General features: G+C 43.0%; 1 protein-coding gene and 1 non-coding gene across 2 annotated transcripts; one reads left to right on the forward strand and one right to left on the reverse strand.

The window, feature by feature from the left end:
* The first annotated feature begins 2,538 nt into the window (after positions 1-2,538).
* On the forward strand, positions 2,539-17,564 carry TMEM19 (transmembrane protein 19). The gene is made up of 7 exons (XM_049782769.1): positions 2,539-2,656; positions 2,770-2,921; positions 5,916-6,029; positions 10,941-11,078; positions 11,920-12,174; positions 13,660-13,869; positions 17,262-17,564. Exons 2-7 carry the CDS (start codon positions 2,792-2,794, stop codon positions 17,423-17,425), a joined length of 1,011 nt encoding a protein of 336 aa, XP_049638726.1. The 5' UTR covers positions 2,539-2,656; positions 2,770-2,791; the 3' UTR covers positions 17,426-17,564.
* On the reverse strand, positions 10,052-10,184 carry LOC126023133 (small nucleolar RNA SNORA51). The gene has a single exon (XR_007500340.1). It is a non-coding gene; the product is annotated as a small nucleolar RNA SNORA51 (small nucleolar RNA).
* Positions 17,565-17,827: the final 263 nt, after the last annotated feature.

Consider the following 17,827-nt stretch of genomic DNA (forward strand, 5'->3'; position numbering starts at 1 on the left):
CCAGGAGCTATTTCTGAGCAGACAGCCAGGAGTAACCCCTGAGCATCGCTGGTTGTGGCCCAAAAACCAAAAAAAAAAAAAAAAGTCAGACTAGGGGCTGGGCGGTGGCGCTAGAGGTAAGGTGCCTGCCTTGCCTGCGCTAGCCTAGGACGGAGCGGTTCAATCCCCCGGTTTCCCATATGGTCCCCCAAGCCAGGAGCGACTTCTGAGCGCATAGCCAGGAGTAACTCCTGAGCGTCACCAGGTGTGGCCCAAAAACAAACAAACAAACAAAAAAAATCAGACTAGGACTGGAGGGGGACATTCATAGACTTGAATGCATGCTATGTTTGCATGGAGGAAACCTGGATTTGAATCCCAACACTGTATAGTCTTAACTTTGAGCACTGAGCTGAGAATAACTCCTGAGCACTTACAGGTTTGTCCAAAAACTAAACACTGATGGGCTTGCTCCAAAACAAAACAAAACATCAAACAGTAAGGGCTAGAAAAATGCACTTAGAGCCCAAGAGCATGTTTTGAATGCTTAAGTTTCCCAGGTTTTATCAACACCGTACGATCCTCTGAGCACAGCCTAGGGTGACCACTGAGCTAGAAGAAGCCCCTAAACACTGCCAGATGGGGCCAAATAAAGAGAGAGATTAAGTACCAAACTGTAAAATCATGTTTTATAAAGACATTTTAACATTTTTTGTTTGTGTTTTGGGCCCCACCAGCAGGACATCTGACTCTGTGCTTAGAAATTGCTCCTGGCAGGCTCAGGGGAACCTTATGGGATGCCTGGAATCAAACCCAGGTTTCTGAGTTGGCCACACACAAACAACCTACCTACTGTAATATCACTCCTGCTCCAGAAAATTAAATATTTTATTATTTTTATTTTGGGGGTTTGGGTCCATGCCTAAAAGTACTCCAGGGTTACTCCTGGTTCAATGCTCTGGGGACCAGATGGGATGCCATGATTTAAGCCTGGGTGTGTTTGATTCAAACTTGCTGGGGGGGGGGCAGAGATAGCATAGAGGTAAGGCATTTTCTTTGCATGCAGAAGGATGGTGGTTCCATCCCATATGGTCCCCCAAGCCTGCCCGGAGTGATTTCTGAGCTTAGAGCTTAGAGCCAGATGTGTAACCCCTGAGTGCTGTCAGGTGTGACCAAAATAAATAAATAAATAAATAAAACTTTGCTAAGAGATTTAATACATTTCAATACTGAATATCTTATTTATATTGAGTGTTATATGATCAATTTTTATACACTTGGGGATTTAAAAGGTTATTCCAATCTTTACAATGCAAACACTAGAGTATCTATAATATAATCTATATATTGAATATAAAGTCAATATTCTTTTTCCTAAGATAAAACTGTACTTTTATAATTCGATTCAGATTTCACCCTTTAAATTTTCTTAACTCTCTGCACTTATACTAAATTTCCTATTTGTATGTTTTACGTATTTTATGTAAACTCTAAGATATATCAGCACAGGGCTGAAGCAATTAAACGACAGCGGGTAGGGTGTTTGCCTTGCACACAGCTGACCAGGGTTTGATCCCCAGCATCCCATATGGTACTCAGAGCTTGTTAGGAGTGATTTTTGAGTGCAGAGCCAGGAGTAAGCCCTGAGCACTGCTGGGCCTGTCCAAAGAAGATAGGAAAAAGAAGAAAGAAGAGACAGAAGAAAAAGAAAGAAAGGGAGGGAGGGAGGCAGGGGTGGGAGGACGGAAAGAGGAAGGAGGGAAAGAAAGAAAAAAGGAAGTGAAAAAAGGCCAAAAAAAGGGAAAGAATAGGAAGAGAGAAAGAAGAGAGAAAGAAAAGGCAGTAGAAAAAAAAAGAGGGAGGGAGGTGGAAGGAATTTCGAAAGGGGAGGGAGAGAAGGAAAGAAAAGAAAGACAGGGAAAGACAAGATAGAAAAAGAAAGGAAGGAAGGAGAGAAAGGGAAAGAAGTTAGACAAAGGAAGAGAGAAAAGGAAGAAGGAAGAGAGACAGTAGAAAGAAAAAGGGAGGGAGGGAGGTGGAAGGAAGGGAGAGAAGGAAAGAAGAAAAGAAAAGGAAAGAAATCCGGGGCCGGGCGGTGGCGCTAGAGGTAAGGTGCCCGCCTTGCGAGCATCCCCGGGCGTCCCGAAAACAAAACCCAAACCTGAAAAGAAGCAACTCCTAGTCCCCCGGCCCGAGCCCGAGGCCCCGCCCCCGCCCCCGCCCCCAGCGGTCACGTGACGCGCGACGCCCTCGGGCCGCGGCGGCGCATGCGCGGTCGTGCCAGCGGCTGAGCCGCGGGGCCGCGGCGACCAGGAACGTGGGAGCCGAGCGCGAGGGCGGGCCAACGGCCTGGGCCGGGTGGGCCAAACCCTAGGAGGGGGCGTATCCCGCGGGGACACGCGGAGTCTCCCCTGAAGCCTCCGACTGGGCTACGGGGCGGCGGGGTCGGAGCTCGACTTCCGGGCTCGCCGACTGGCCGCTTCCGGTCCCCGTCGCCTCACTCCGGCAGGCCTTGGTGCGCATGCGCGCGTCGCCGGGCCTTTGCGCATGCGCCGACCGATCCGGGCCCTGGAGGTGCCAAAGGACCATAGCAAAGGCGGCGAGCAATCAAGCTATTTGCAGAACTCGCCTGGGTCCGTCGCTGGCATCTCAGCCCTTGGAAAATGGGACTTCGCATGTACGGCATTTCTGCTCCCTTGTTCTGCTGGAGACTTCCAGAGTTCTCGTTTATTATTTTTACCTTTTGTATTTTACGCTTTGTATTTATTTCCTTCCACCCCCCCTCCCCAGGTGCTTATGATCCTTGGTTTCCATGGCAGATCTCGACGACGGCATATGCAAGAAATATATCAGGATGATCACCAACATAGTTATACTGAGCCTGATCATTTGCATTTCCTTAGCCTTCTGGATTTTGTCCATGACTGCCAGCACCTATTATGGTAAGCATGAGAGGGCACTCCTAAATTCTGCTGTATCCTAAGAGGTGAACTCAGCCCCGGGCATTTGGGACAGGTGAGGCTCAGGACCTTGAAATGGTTAGGAAACGTCAGTTGCTTTCACCGTCTGAATTTAATTTTCGAAGCAGAAAGTCTTAAACAGTCCCTGGAAGTTTTGAAACTATGCCTCAATACAGTGGGGTTCTGTTTGTTGGATTTGTTTTGGGGTTTTTGTTGTTGTTGTTGTTGATGACTATGGGATGCAGCCCTCCCAGGACGTTAAGCCTGCAAAACTGGCACTCTTCTGCTGACTGAGCCCATACCTACCTGGCTTACTGCCCTGTTTCTTAATTCTGTTGTGCAATTAAAATAATTCCTAGTGTTTAACATACCTCTCTCGGTTAAAATGTGGGGTGAGCCGGTTTTGTAAAGCAGCTGTCGTAGAGCTTTTTATTAATTATTAGCCAATTTTTGTTTATTTTTTGTTTTTGTTTTTTAGCCACACTGGGCGATGCTCAAAAGTTAACTCTTGGCTCTGCACTCAGCAATCACTCCTGGCAGTTTGAGGGGAGGGTAGCCACATGGGATGCCAGGCTTGGAACTGGTTTAGAACTGTGTCTGCTGTATGCAAGACAAATGCCCCACCTGCTGTGGTATCACTCCAGCCTCTGCGGTGGTGCTTTTAGTAAAATATTAATAATATAGTTTATCGATGTCATAAAAACAACAGTGAAAATAAAATGTGGTATAATGGAGATTTGGAGTACTTGTCTGCTCTTTGGCTGCTTTAAATGAACAGACTTTTTTGCAGGAATACAAGATCTTGAAACACTCTGTATTCATGCCTTTAATGTTCTGAAGCTGCATTAGAGTATAAGTATGCCTTTGCACAGACTTTTATGCCCCATGATAGTTTTTGCTCAGCTCAAAGGAAAAAGTGGAAAGCATGGAGCTGGACCAATAGCACAGTGGTAGGGCGTTTGACTTGCTTGCGGCTGACCCAGGACAGACCCAGGTTCTACCCTGGCATCCCATAGGGTCCCCCAAGCCTGCCAGGAGCTATTTCTGAGCACAAAGCCAGAAGTAACCCCCGAGCACCGTCACCCAAAGTGAAAAGTACACTATATACAACTGTGGTAAGTGATGGCCATTTCAGATCTAAGTCTTTTTGCAGAAAGCCATGTAAACAATCAAATGGCTGTTTTCCAGTGTTCAAAAGCTTCTTGAATTGTCCATTCATAATTAAAAGAAGGGGATGAAGTTTTGACATGGAGAGTCATGAGAGGAGATTATCCTTAATTCTGGTCTTACCTAAGACTTGAATGAAATCAGGCTCAGGATCTGTCAACCGAAATGTTCCTCTGGGCTCAGACTTTTAGTGCAGTTCATGTCTTTGTATGTGAAAATACATGGGAATAATATTCACTACTAGAAACGGAATTTTCCCATTATTTGACAAACATTTTACCCTCTGACTTTCATCTCACCATTTTTTTTTTGTACAAAATGGGCACAAAAGAGTCCCCCCCCCTTTTTTTTTTTTTTTTTTTTTTGGTTTTTGGGTCACACCTGGCTGCGTTCAGGGGTTCCTCCTGGCTCTACACTCAGAATCGCTCCTGGCAGGCTGGGGGGACGATATGGGATGCTGGGATTCCAACCACCGTCCTTCCGCATGCAAGGCAAACACCTTACCTCCATGCTATCTCTCTGGCCCCAGAGTTCCCTTTTCTTTTTTTCCACTGTAAACATAGCCTTAGTGTTGAATATCTTAGTAAAATAGGTGACCAGGGCCCGGAGAGATAGCACAGCGGCGTTTGCCTTGCAAGCAGCCGATCCAGGACCAAAGGTGGTTGGTTCGAATCCCGGTGTCCCATATGGTCCCCCGTGCCTGCTAGGAGCTATTTCTGAGCAGACAGCCAGGAGTAACCCTTGTGCACTGTCGGGTGTGGCCCCAAAAAACCAAAAAAAAAAAAAAAAAAATCAAAATAGGTGACCAATTGGGAAAACTGTATCCTGTCTAAAGGAGTCAGTCTGTCCTCACCTAAACTCAGTTTTACCATGTGAGCCTGAACTTCAAATAAGCCAAGAATCTGATTGGGGGGTGGCAGGGGAACAGAGTCACTCCTGGCAGCGTTCAGTGGTTATACCTGGCTGTGCACACTGAAAGTACTCCTGACAGTCTTGGGGGACAATGCCCTACCCACTGTGCTATTGCTCCAGCCCCTCAAAGAATCTTATTTTTTAATTTAATTTAACTTCTGTTTTTATCGTTTTATGGGCCACATCTGGCAACGCTCAGGCTTTACTCCTGACTCTGTGCTCAGAAATGACTCATGGCAGGCTCAGGGACCATACGGGATGCCAGGACTCGAACTGAGGTCTGTCCGGTTTTGGCCTCGTGCAAGGCAAATACCCTACCGCTCCAGTTCCAGAATCTTATTTTTTAAATGACATCACCTAATCTTGTAATAGTGACTCAGATAATTTGAAAACATTTTGCTAGGCAAACAAGATGTCTGTGAAGAGGAATGTGATAGCTTAGTGTTTGGGGAAAATCAATTGCTAAGACATTAAATCTTAAGATGTGTTGAGCACGGAGCCAGGAATAGCTCCTGGGCCACTCCTTGTGTGACCCAGGAAACCCCTTCGCCCAATAAAAAGACAAAGGAATCACAAATTCATATCTTTATAAGTACATATGAAATGTCCATTATTATAGCTACACATGGTTTTCAAATTAACTGAGCTTGTTATAAGATACAACAAATAATAAATGGTGATTTCAGCAGCCATGATGGATGTCTAAGATTAGGGGGCAGAGGTCTCTGTAAAAAGCAAGCCCACCAAAACTCCATAACTTAGTTCATTTTTCATTTTGGTTACTTTTTATCATTTATGACAGTATTTTAATCTGGAATTAATTTATTAAGTGTTTACAATGAAGACTAACCTCTGTAAGTTTCACACAATTTGTGTTCTGCTTTTATCATTTTCCAGGTAATTTACAGCCTATATCTCCATGGCGCTGGCTCTTCTCTATTGTGGTTCCAGTTTTGTTGATGTTAAATGGCTTTAAGAAGAAAAGTCTCGATCACAGTGGCGCAGTAGGAGGTAGGTTTTATTTTGAATCTCTAGCCATGTAAGTGCTTTCTTATATAATGCACTAATGTTTTTTAAATTCTGGATCTGAGACTATAAATTATGATATAATAAAGTTATGTATTTATTATTCAGCATTCATGTGTTCCTCCTACTTACATGTTAAATGAACTTTGGGAAGAGTATTTCTTCGGAAGTTACTAGTAGAAGCCTCAAGCAGATTAGTACAAGCTGAGTTTTCTTGATTCATTTTTTTTTTTTTTTTTGGTTTTTGGGTCACACCCGGTGGTGCTCAAGGGTTACTCCTGGCTGTCTGCTCAGAAATAGCTCCTGGCAGGCACAGAGGACCATATGGGACACCGGGATTCGAACCAACCACCTTTGGTCCTGGATTGGCTGCTTGCAAGGCAAACGCCGCTGTGCTCTCTCCGGGCCCTCTTGATTCATTTTTCAGAACTCGGTTGTGAGTCATTTGTTCTGGATACTAATATTTATTGAACACTTTCTATGTTTTACTCTTCCTAAAAATGTTCTTCCAGTCCTATGCAGGAAGCTCTGAGCCAAAAAAAAAAAAAAAGGTTTCAGTTCTAAGAGGCCTATTATTAGGACTCGTACACAATGAATAAACAGATTGCATAGAACTTTTCATATAATGATTTATGATTTACCTCCAAGAGATTATATTCAGATTTTATTAGTAGAATTTTAGGGTGTAGCTATTTCAGTTGTTGAGACATTTTGTAAATGTTGTTTTACTTCCCCAGATGGTATAGGTTAGGTACAGAACTGGCCAGCTTTAAATGCAGAATCTAAAGGGATAGTACAGCAGGTAGGACGTTTGCCTTGCATGCAGCTCTGTTCAATCACTAGCACCACATATAGTCCCCTGAGCACTGCCGGACGTGATTCCTAAGCAGAGCCAGAAGTAAGCTCGAAGCACAGCCAAATGCGCCAAAAAAAAACAAAACAAAAAAAAGTTATCCAGAGTGTTCTATTACATCTCTTAATTCCTGACATATAACTATAAAAATGTACGGAAATAGTTTGAGAAGGAGAATAATTTAATCAGAAGGTTTAATTTTTTTATTTATTTATTTTTTTTTGGTTTTTGAGCCACACCCGGTAATGCTCAGGGGTTACTCCTGGCTATGTGCTCAGAAGTTGCTCCTGGCTTGGGGGACCATATGGGACACCGGGGGATCAAACCGCGGTCCGTCCAAGGCTAGCTCAGGCAAGGCAGGCACCTTACCTTTAGCGCCACCGCCCGGCCCAGAAGGTTTAATTTTTAATCGAAAAGTTTAGACATAACTGGGATTGATCGAAAATCTCAACTGGAAGAATAAGTGAATAAACTGAGCATAAGCTTTGTATGCAGGAGGCCTGGGTTTAATCTCCAGTCTTCCAAACACCTCTAGTAACATTCCCTTATCACAAGTCCAAAAGGAGGAAAGCCAGGAAAAATAAAGGGGGTTGGCACCAACCCATAATCCTCTGGAAGTTGCTTCATTCAGCTCAGGAGAGGCCTACAGCAGTGAGAGGTTGAGGGCAGCCGTGGCTGCCAGCCTCTGTGTTTGTACTTCTGGCTTAGGTGCAGCAACCACTAACTGGAGCATAAATCTGGTTCGGGAGAGTGGGTTTGTGTTGCCCTCCTTCTCTTCTGCCAGCTGTGCACAAAGCGGTTCCTTAACTACTGTATTGCCTTGCCATTCAGACTGGGAAAGGTGGGGTCAGAGCAGTAGTTCAGCATATAGGGAATTTGCCTTGTACGCTGCCAACCTGGCTTTGATCGCTGGCACCCCATATGGTCCACTGAGTACTGCCAGGAGTAATCCCTGAGCACCAAAACAAAAAACAAGCAAACTTATAAAAATGAGCTGGGACAGGTGACTGAATAGCTGCCAATTTCAGCAGAGCTGAAATTGACTGAGTAAACTTTATTTTCCTGTTTTTGGTTTTTGTTGGGTTTTTATTTTTGTTTTGTTTTGTTTTGTTTTTAGTTTTTGGGCTACACCCAGTGTCACTAAGGGGTTACTCCTGGTTCTGTGCTCAGAAATCACTTCTGGCAGGGGACCATATGGGATACTAGGGATCGAACCTGGGCTGTCCCAGGTTGGCCCCCTGCAAAGATTTTCTCAGGCATGTGGGGTGGGACCAGGGATCTAGCTGTGATCACCCTTGCAGGGAAAGTTTTCTACTATTGAACTATAACTGGACTACTTGAATTCATTTTGGGGGTTAACTAACCATTGTGGCAATAGAAATAAGAATATCTTTTTTTTGTTTGTTTGTTTTTTTCCACCACACTGGTGGTGCTCAGGTTTACTCCTTGTTCTGTGCTCAGGAATTACTCCTGGCAGTGCTCAGGGGACCATATAGGATATCGGGGATTAAACTCAGGTCAACTGTGTGCAAGGCAAAATGTCCTATCTCTTCATTATCGCACCGGCCCCAGAGTATTTTCTTTTTGTCATGGTGGGGTGCATCCATCAGTGCTAGGAGTCAATTACTAGATCTGTGTTTAGGGGTCATTCCTAGTGATGCTCACGAGAATAAACTATGGTCAGCAGCATGCAAGGAAAGCACCTGAAACTCCATACTATTTCTCTGCACCCCTTACTTTTTTCTCTAAACTATCAAGTTTTACTCACAACACTTTTAGGTTTTCTAATAAAAAAGCCTTTGAAGATTATGATTTAAAAAGCCATTTCCAACACCTGTTTGCACTTCCCCTGTAGAATTACCTAGGAAGAGACTTTATAACATAAATATCTACAATTCTTTAAGTATCAAGCATGAATGACTTAGCATTTGATTTTAGTAGCGTTGTATTGCTGCGATAGCAAAAGAACAACTCTTTCTTCCCCTTTTTTCCCTCTTTTAACACACTCGGCAGTGGTCAGGTCTTACTCCTGACTCTGTGCTCAGGGACCATTCTTGGCAGGGCTCAGGGGATCATATGGGGTTCCAGGGAGCCAACCCAAATCTGCTGCATGCAAGTCAAGCCCTCTACCCACGGTAGTATCACTCCAGCCCCTTGCCCTCTCTTTTATGTCACAAAATGGAAGCTTCTATATTTTTTTCTGATCAGAAGTGTATACACCTTCCTTGAAATTGTCCAGTCTTATAAAAATGAAGGAGGTTCCTTTCTTTGACTAGACAAAGTCAAATCACATTCATCGAACATATTCTATTTTTAAGTGGATGTAAAAAAAACAAGATTATTTTTATAGATTAGTGTAGGAAAACTAAATACTACTATGGTAGTCAGTAAGAGAATATCTGAAAAACCTTTGAAAAGCATAAAAAGAAGTTGCCTTTTAGGTCAGAGAGATAGCATAGCAGGTAGGGCATTTGTCTTGCAGGTTCATTCATAATCCAGGTTCATTGATCCCCTAACCACTTCCAGGAGTGATCCCTGAGCACCATTGAGTATGGCTCCCCAAAACAAAATATATAAAAATACTTGCCTTTTAATTTTTTTGTTTTTGTTTTCTTTTGGGGCCACACCCGGCAACACTCAGGAGTCACTCCTAGCTCAGGGCTCAAAAATCATTCCTGGCAGGTTAGGGAAACCATATGGGATGCTGGGATTGAACCTGGGTCAGCCGTCTGCAAGGCAAATGTCCTATATGCTGTGCTATTGCTCCAATTTCTAAATTTTTAATAGAGTTGGGAAAATTACAGTGGAGATGGGGAGGAAATGGAAAAAAAATTAAACATGGAAGACCTTAATCTTGCCTTCTTGAAAGAACTGTACTAAACTTAAAAATATATCAGGTGTCAGTCTGCCCAAATATAACTTGTACAGTGAATATCATATTAAGAAAATTGCTGTTCATTGTATACTACAACTTGTTTTTTGTTATTGTTGTTGCTGTTGTTGTCGTCACCCTCAGCAGCGCTCAGGGGTTACTCCTGACTCTGCACTCGGAAGTCTCTCCTGGCAGGGTCAGGGGAACATATGGGTCACCGGGAATCAAACAGGGGTCTGTCCTGGGTTGGCCACATATTACCTCTTTTGTTGTTTTGTTTTTTTTTGTCCCCCAATTCACAATACAGACCAGGCAAAGGGCCTGTGTTGAGGTGTATATGGGGTGCATTTACTGTACCTCCTCTTTCTATACAGTCAGTGTAAAGAACACAGCCTGTGGTAAGAATTGGGAGGCCAGGGGCCGGAGAGATAGCATGGAGGTAAGGCGTTTGCCTTCCACGCACAAGGTCATTGGTTCGAATCCCGGCACCCCATATGGTCCCCGAGCCTGCCAGGAGCAATTTCTGAGCGTGGAGCCAAGAGTAACCCCTGAGCGCTGCTGGGTGTGACCCAAAAACCAAAAAAAAAAATAAAAAAAATAAATAAAAAAGAATTGGGAAGCCTTATCTTTTCTTTTCTTTTCTTTTTTAAATATATATATATAGGGGCCGGAGAGATAGCATGGAGGTAAGGCGTTTGCCTTTCATGCAGGAGGTCATCGGTTCAAATCCCGGCGTCCCATATGGTCCCCCGTGCCTGCCAGGAGCAATTTCTGAGCCTGGAGCCAGGAATAACCCCTGAGCACTGCTGGGTGTGACCCAAAAACCACACACACACACACACACACACACACACACACACACACACAAATATATATATATATATATATATATATATATATATATATATATATAAAATCCTTCACCAGTGCAACATGTTGCCTTGATTATTTTTAAAGGTGTCTTGAAATGTCTTACATGCATATAACATTGTTTGATGAGAGGTCAAAGTTTACATCTCAGTTTAATGAAACTCACACTCAGTTTACTGTTTGGTAGAAATGTAAATATACCAGAAATGTACATTTTAGAAAATATCATGAAATTACAAGTTTTCTTTTCTTTTCTATAGAATTGGTATATGTAATAATACCAAATATCTGTTTCTTTCAGGGCTCGTGGTTGGATTTATCCTAAGTGTTGCAAATTTCAGCTTTTTTACTTCGATGGTTATGTTTTACTTTTCTTCTTCAAAACTTACTAAATGGAAAGGAGAAGAAAAAAAACGTATAGACTCAGAATATAAGGAAGGTAAATTGAATTACATTTGATATGACTTAAAATAATAACCTTTATTTCATCCTAATATAGAAGTTGTAATATTAAATGTAATATTAATAATAAATTGGTTGCTACTAATAAATATTAAAATCAATAAATCAAACAATAATGTATTAAATTTGATTAATGTATTATTAATTGTTGGTGTTAGTTTATTATTTATAATAACAGCAGACTTTGAGTTTAATTCTGCCACTAATGATGCGAATGTGTACCACTAGTGGCTCAAACGTGAATGTGGTTTAACTAATAGATTGCAGCACAGACGTCCATCACTGTGTGAGTGATGAGAATACTGAATGTGATCAGAGGAATCGTATCACTTTCGGCCATTTAAAACTTTTTGTTTGTTTTTGTTTTGGGGTCACACCCAGCAGAGCTCAGGGGTCACTCCTGGATCTATGCTCAGAAACCATGCCTGCCAAGCTCAGGGGACCATATGGGATGCCAGGATTCAAACCACAGTCCTTCTGCATGCAAGACAAATGCTCTGCCTCCATGCTATTTCTTTTTTTAATGATTTTCTTCTCTGAAACATTTTTGTTTTGTTTTGGGGTCACAAATGGCTGTGCTCAGGGCTTAATCCTGGCTCTGCTCTCAGGAATTACTCCTGGCAAACTCAAGGGACCGTGTTTGATTCTAAGGACGAAACCTGTGTTGGCCTCCTGCAGGGCAAACACCCTACCCACTGTACTATAACTCTGACCCCTTCTTTTCCTGAAACTTTAAAGTAGACATTCCTCTAACTGCCCGAGTTTTCTTATGATACAAAAGACCATTCATGTACTTCTATTGATGTGTTTGTTTGTAGGTGGGCAGAGAAATTGGCTTCAGGTGTTCTGTAATGGAGCTGTGCCTACAGAGCTAGCTTTGTTGTACATGATTGAAAATGGCCCTGGGGAAATCCCGATAGATTTTTCCAAGCAGCATACTGCTTCTTGGATGTGCCTGTCTCTCCTGGCTGCACTGTGCTCCTGCGCTGGAGATACCTGGTCTTCAGAAGTTGCCACGGTCCTCAGTAAAAGCCCCCCAAGGCTGATAACAACCTGGGAAAAAGTTCCAGTGGGTAAGTTTTAAGTTTATTGAAGAAAACAAATGTCAAAAGTTCCTGATTTGCTGTGTATCTTATCAAAGAGTCTTTTTAAAAATTGTAGGTAGTTGTCTTTGTTTTGTTTTGTTTTTGTTTCTTTGGGCCAACCCCGGCTCAGGGGTTACTCCTGGCTCTGTGCTCAGAAATTGCTCCTGGCAGGCTCAAGGGACCATATGGGATGCCGGAAATCAGAGCCAAGTCGTCTTGGGTCAGCAGCGTGCAAGGCAAATGCCTAACTGCTGTGCCCTTATTAGATAGTCTTCTTCATTGGAAAATTGCTGTAAGATATTAAGTTGATGGTAATAAATATATATAATGTTAGCAAATTCTAGATAAACAATTTTGAGATATAGAGATGGGCCTGCAAACATCACAAAAGGAAAAGGAAGGCAGTATTAAGGTAATAGACTGTTATTTTCTTGGGAGCTCATTCATGTAAGTAGTACTTCAGCATGTCTAAGTTTCTATTTCCACGATCATTGGCCACAACGTTTTGGGTATTGTTTGATTTGATATTTTTAGGCCCCTGCCCCATGGTGCTGGTGAGGTGCCAGAGAGATCAAAACTGGTTTCTCACATGCAGAGCATACGCTCCAGCTCGTTGAGCAATCTCTCTAGCCTGGCTATTCTTTTTGTGTGTGTGTGGAGGGGCACACTGGTGATGCTCAGGGCTTACTCCTGGCTATGCACTCAGAAATAGCTCCTGGCTTGGGGGACCATATGGGACGCCATGGGGGATCGAACCTTGATTCATCCTAGGTTAGCGCGTGCAAGGCAAACGCCCTACCACTTGCACCACCACTCCAGCTCCTAGCCTGGCTATTCTTCACGATCCTTTCATCTCCACCCTTTCTCTTCTTTTCTTCCTTAATTCCCTACCTCTTTTTTCTTTTTCGTCTTTTCCTCAGCTTATTCATTATTCTTTTCTGCCTCCTTTCTACCCCCTTTCTCTTCATCATTGTCATTTAACAGCTAGTATATTTAATAGCTACTGTGTACCAAGTACTGGGAGGTTTTCTTTGGTTGATTGGTATTGTTTTGGGCCACACCTAGTGGTGCTCAGGGATTACTTCTAGTTCTGCACTCAAAAGTCATTCCTGGCAGTGCTCAAGTGACCATATGGGAAACTGGGGATCAAAGTTGAGTCAGCCAGGTGCAAGACAAGCACACACACCCACACTCTGCTGTGACTGTGGGCCAACCCCCTCTGGGTGTTTCTGACTGCTGCTTGTCCTGCTTCCAACTTCTCCCAGGCCTTCAGTGTGCATGTGTGTGTGGGATGTCCACCTCAGTCTCTGATGCCCTCCTTCTCTGTCTCTCAACTCCTCCACTTAGATTGCATCTAAGAGTGACCTTTTTAAATTGGTCAGGATTACATAAGTACCATAATTTTTTGCTTGCTTTGACTTCATTTTTTTCCTGATTACTAATCAATTCGTTTTATCCATTCTTCTTTCACAGGGACCAATGGAGGGGTCACAATCGTGGGCCTTATCGCTAGTCTCCTTGGCGGTACATTTGTCGGCCTTACTTACTTCCTTACACAGTTGATCTGTGTTAATGATTTGGACCTTTCTGCTCCCCAGTGGCCAATTATTGCATTTGGGGGTGTGGCTGGATTACTAGGATCACTTCTGGATTCATATTTAGGTGCTACAATGCAATTTTCTGGTAAGAGTATCTTATAGCAACTTATTGGCATTATATTAAAGAAATGGAAAGAAATTTGGGGGGGGGCAATGAAATTCTCCTTTTAGTGCATTGGAAGTTGAAAGACAAGAATTATCGGACAGAGGCCAAAGCAATAGTACAGCAGGTAGGCATTTGCCTTGAACTCTGTATTTGACCCCTGGCATTCCAGTCTTTTGAGCACTGCCAGGAGTGATTTCTAAAAGCACAGAGCCAGGAATAACCCCTGAGTACTGCCAGCTTTGATCTTTCCCAGTTCCCCAACCCTCAAAGAAAAAATAATGACAAGAAAGGCTTTTCCTACAGTTTATTTTGGGTTTGGTTTTTTTTGTTTTGTTTTGTTTTTTGTTTTTTGTTTTTAGCCATACCCAGCTAGCTTGGGCTCAGGTCTTACTTCTGGCTCTACACTCAGAGATCACTCCTGGAGGAACTTGGGACCATATGAGGTTCTGGGGATCAGGTCAAACCTGGACTGGCCACATGCAAGGCAAGGATCCTGCTCACTATACTATCTCTCCACTATACTATACTATAGTATCTCAGTATACTATGACTATACTATTTCTTCCATATCATCTTTTCAAATATGAGTAGAGGACATACTGGAAGAATATAATGATGTAAGAAATAAATGCTTCTCTTTTACTTAATCCTGGAAAAATACCTCTTTTACGTTCCTTTTGGAAAATGGACTGATCCAACTGTTTCATATAATCTTGGACATGACACTTGCTCTCCTCCACAATGAATTTTTAGTCCCCTTTAAGACTAGAAGCACATTTCTCCCTTCCCCTACCCCCCAAATTTGCTGTGCTTAGCTTCAGAGGTGCTCTGAATGTGCTAGTGTATCAACATAGTTACATGAGTATTCTAGATTCTTTTTTTGTTTGTTTGTTTTTGGTTTTTGGGCCACACCCGGCGGTGCCCAGGGGTTCCTCCTGGCTGTCTGCTCAGAAATAGCTCCTGGCAGGCACGGGGGACCATATGGGACACCGGGATTCGAACCAACCTCCTTTGGTCCTGGATCGGCTGCTTGCAAGGCAAACGCCGCTGTGCTATCTCTCCGGGCCCGATCTTATTTTCTTTTTATGTTCTTTGTTTGTTTGTTTGTTTGTTTTTTGGGCCACACCCGGTGGTGCTTAGGAGTTACTCCTGGCTGTCTGCTCAGAAACAGCTCCTGGCAGGCAGAGGGGACCCTATGGGACACCGGGATTCGAACCAACCACCTTTGGTCCTGGATCGGCTGCTTGCAAGGCAAACGCCGCTGTGCTATCTATCTCTCCGGGCCCCAGTTCTAGATTCTAACCAGCCATGCTTTCTCCTTAGACTCACACCAAGAAGAGGCTGGGAGTCTGGGAGAAGATTCCCTTAGAGTCTTTCCAGGTTTTTACCTGTTTTGAGTTCATATACTTTTACTTTCTCTCTTCTCATCAGTCTAAAGTTTGTTCTCTTCACTTTATCCATCTCCTTAGGGAGGAAGGGGGAAGAAGAAGCTAAGGAGAAAGAAATGTGAATGTAATATATACTACAGGATCTATAAACATACAAATATGAGACATTTTTTAAATATTTTATTTATTTTGGTTTTTGGGTCACCTTCGAGAGCAATCAGGGGTTACTCTCGTCTCTGTACTCAGAAATTGCTTCTGGTAGCCTCGGGACCATATGGGATACCAGGAATCGAACTGGGTTCCATTCTGTGTTAGTCGTGTGCAAGGCAAATGCCCTACTGCTGTACTCTCTCTCCAGCCCAAATACTTTAGTTCTTAATATAGTTTAGGTAACATGGTTGCAATACTATTAACATGGGAAATGTTGGATTTTGTGGTTTCGGGTCACACCCAGCAATGTTTAGGACTTCTAATTTTGTGCACAGGAATTATGCCTAGTGGGGTTTATGGGGTCCTATGGGAAGCTGGGGATTAAACATTGGGTCACACCCAGTGACACATAGGGGTTACTCCTGTCTATGCGCTCAGAAATTGCTCCTGGCTTGGTGGACCATATGGATACCAGGGATTAAACCACAGTCGGTCCTGGGTCAGCTTCATGCAAGGCAAGCACCCCATACCACAGTGCTATTGCAATGTTTTTGTTTTTGTTTTTTTTTTAAACCACACCAGTGGCACTAAGGTTACTACTGGCAGGCTCTGGGGATGCCAGGGATTGAACATGGGTCAGCCATGTGTAACGCAAACTCCCTACTTGCTGTGCTATCACTTGGCCCTTAAAAAGTTATTTTTACCTTCATGACCACCAAAGAGTTCAAGACCTCTATCCTTTGGTTACTTCTAGTCTCTCTTCCCTCACTGCTTGATAATCTTAGTTTGGCAATCCAGAGCAAGAGTTTGGCATTATTTTGTACCATCTGTTCCCTTGTTTTGTTTCTCTTTCTACCACAAATGAGAAAGACCCATCAGTATCTGCCCTTCTCCCTTGTGCTGATCTCATCTAACATGATGCCCTTCAGTTCTGTTGAAGTTGCAATAAAGACAAGATTTCATTTTTCTTTCTAACTGAGTAGTATTCCATTTTGTGACACAGCTCTTTTTAATCTGTGTATCTCTTTGCATAATCCTAGCTATCATTCTTAGTGCTACAGTGAAGATAGGTGAATTAATACCTTTATCATACTTTTTATTTTTTTTTTCAAAGAGCCTCGTTTTATTCAAAACTGCATTTAACCAAGGAAACCTTTGATCATCTAGAGTGAGGTCCTCTATCAGAAATGAGCCTTGAGTCTCAAACCAGGAAAGTACTGAGAGAGGGTGGGGAGAGGAAGAGAAAGAAAGGGAGACAGAGAGAGAGAATGAGAATATTCCTGAGACAAACAGACAGACAGCACACTATTGCACAATATGGATTATCCACTAAAATCATTGATTGTTTATATATTCAAAAAGGTACAGAAGGGTGAATAGGTTGATGTGAAAAGGCTACTGAAGTAATTTTTCGTTGGTTTGTTTAAGGGCAATGCTCAGGGGACCATATGGGGTACCCAGGATCAAATCCAGGTTGGCCATGTGTGCAAATCAAATGCCCTAAGCTGCTGTACTAGTGCTCTGGCCCAATAATTTTATAAGTAGTTGTGAATCCTTCAGACATGATCCCATTGGAGGAAAAAATCTAAGTTTTAAAAATTAATATATTCTGGGCCAGAGAGATAGTATGGAGGTAAGGCATTTGCCTTGCATGCAGAAGGACGTTGGTTCAAATCCTGGCATCCCATATGGTCCCCTGAGCCTGCCAGGAGCGATTTCTGAGCATAGAGCCAGGAGTAGTCTCTGAGCACTGCCGGTTGTGACCCAAAAATCAAACTAAAAAAATTTAATATAGTCTGATAATCCGCCTCCCTTTCTTCTTTTCCATTCCAGGTTTGGATAAAAGCACTGGCCTGGTGGTCAACAGCCCCACCAAAGAGGTGAAGCACATCTCAGGAAAGCCCATTCTGGATAACAACGCAGTAAATCTGTTTTCTTCCGTCCTTGTCGCTCTCTTGCTCCCGACAGCTGCTTGGGGGTTTTGGCCCAGGGAGTAAACTACATTTTCTTTCCAGTCATTCTGTTCAATTTGCCATTCCATGTTTCATCCTAAGAAGAAGACTTGTCTGACGAAGAGGAAAGGCCAACTCCCCTCCTATTCCATTGTCATGGAATTCCACCATTTTCTTCTCACCAGTTCCCTTGGGAACTGTCTTAGGCAGGCCTTGAAGAGTATATCACATTGATCCCTGTCTCTGCTCTGAATACTGTGGCTTCTTAAGCAATGAAGCTACACAATGTTTCTATCTGTTGGTATATATTGAACTGAAAGTTCTGACATGATAGATATAAATAATGTTATTTTTTAAATGAGTTGTAGGGACTAATGTGATAAGAATTGATGAATGGTTCTTCTCCGGGAATAGCCAAAGTAGTAGAGTATATGCCAAGCATGTACA

Source organism: Suncus etruscus, chromosome 11, assembly GCF_024139225.1.
Source record: "Suncus etruscus isolate mSunEtr1 chromosome 11, mSunEtr1.pri.cur, whole genome shotgun sequence".
Taxonomy (NCBI): Eukaryota; Metazoa; Chordata; class Mammalia; order Eulipotyphla; family Soricidae; genus Suncus; species Suncus etruscus.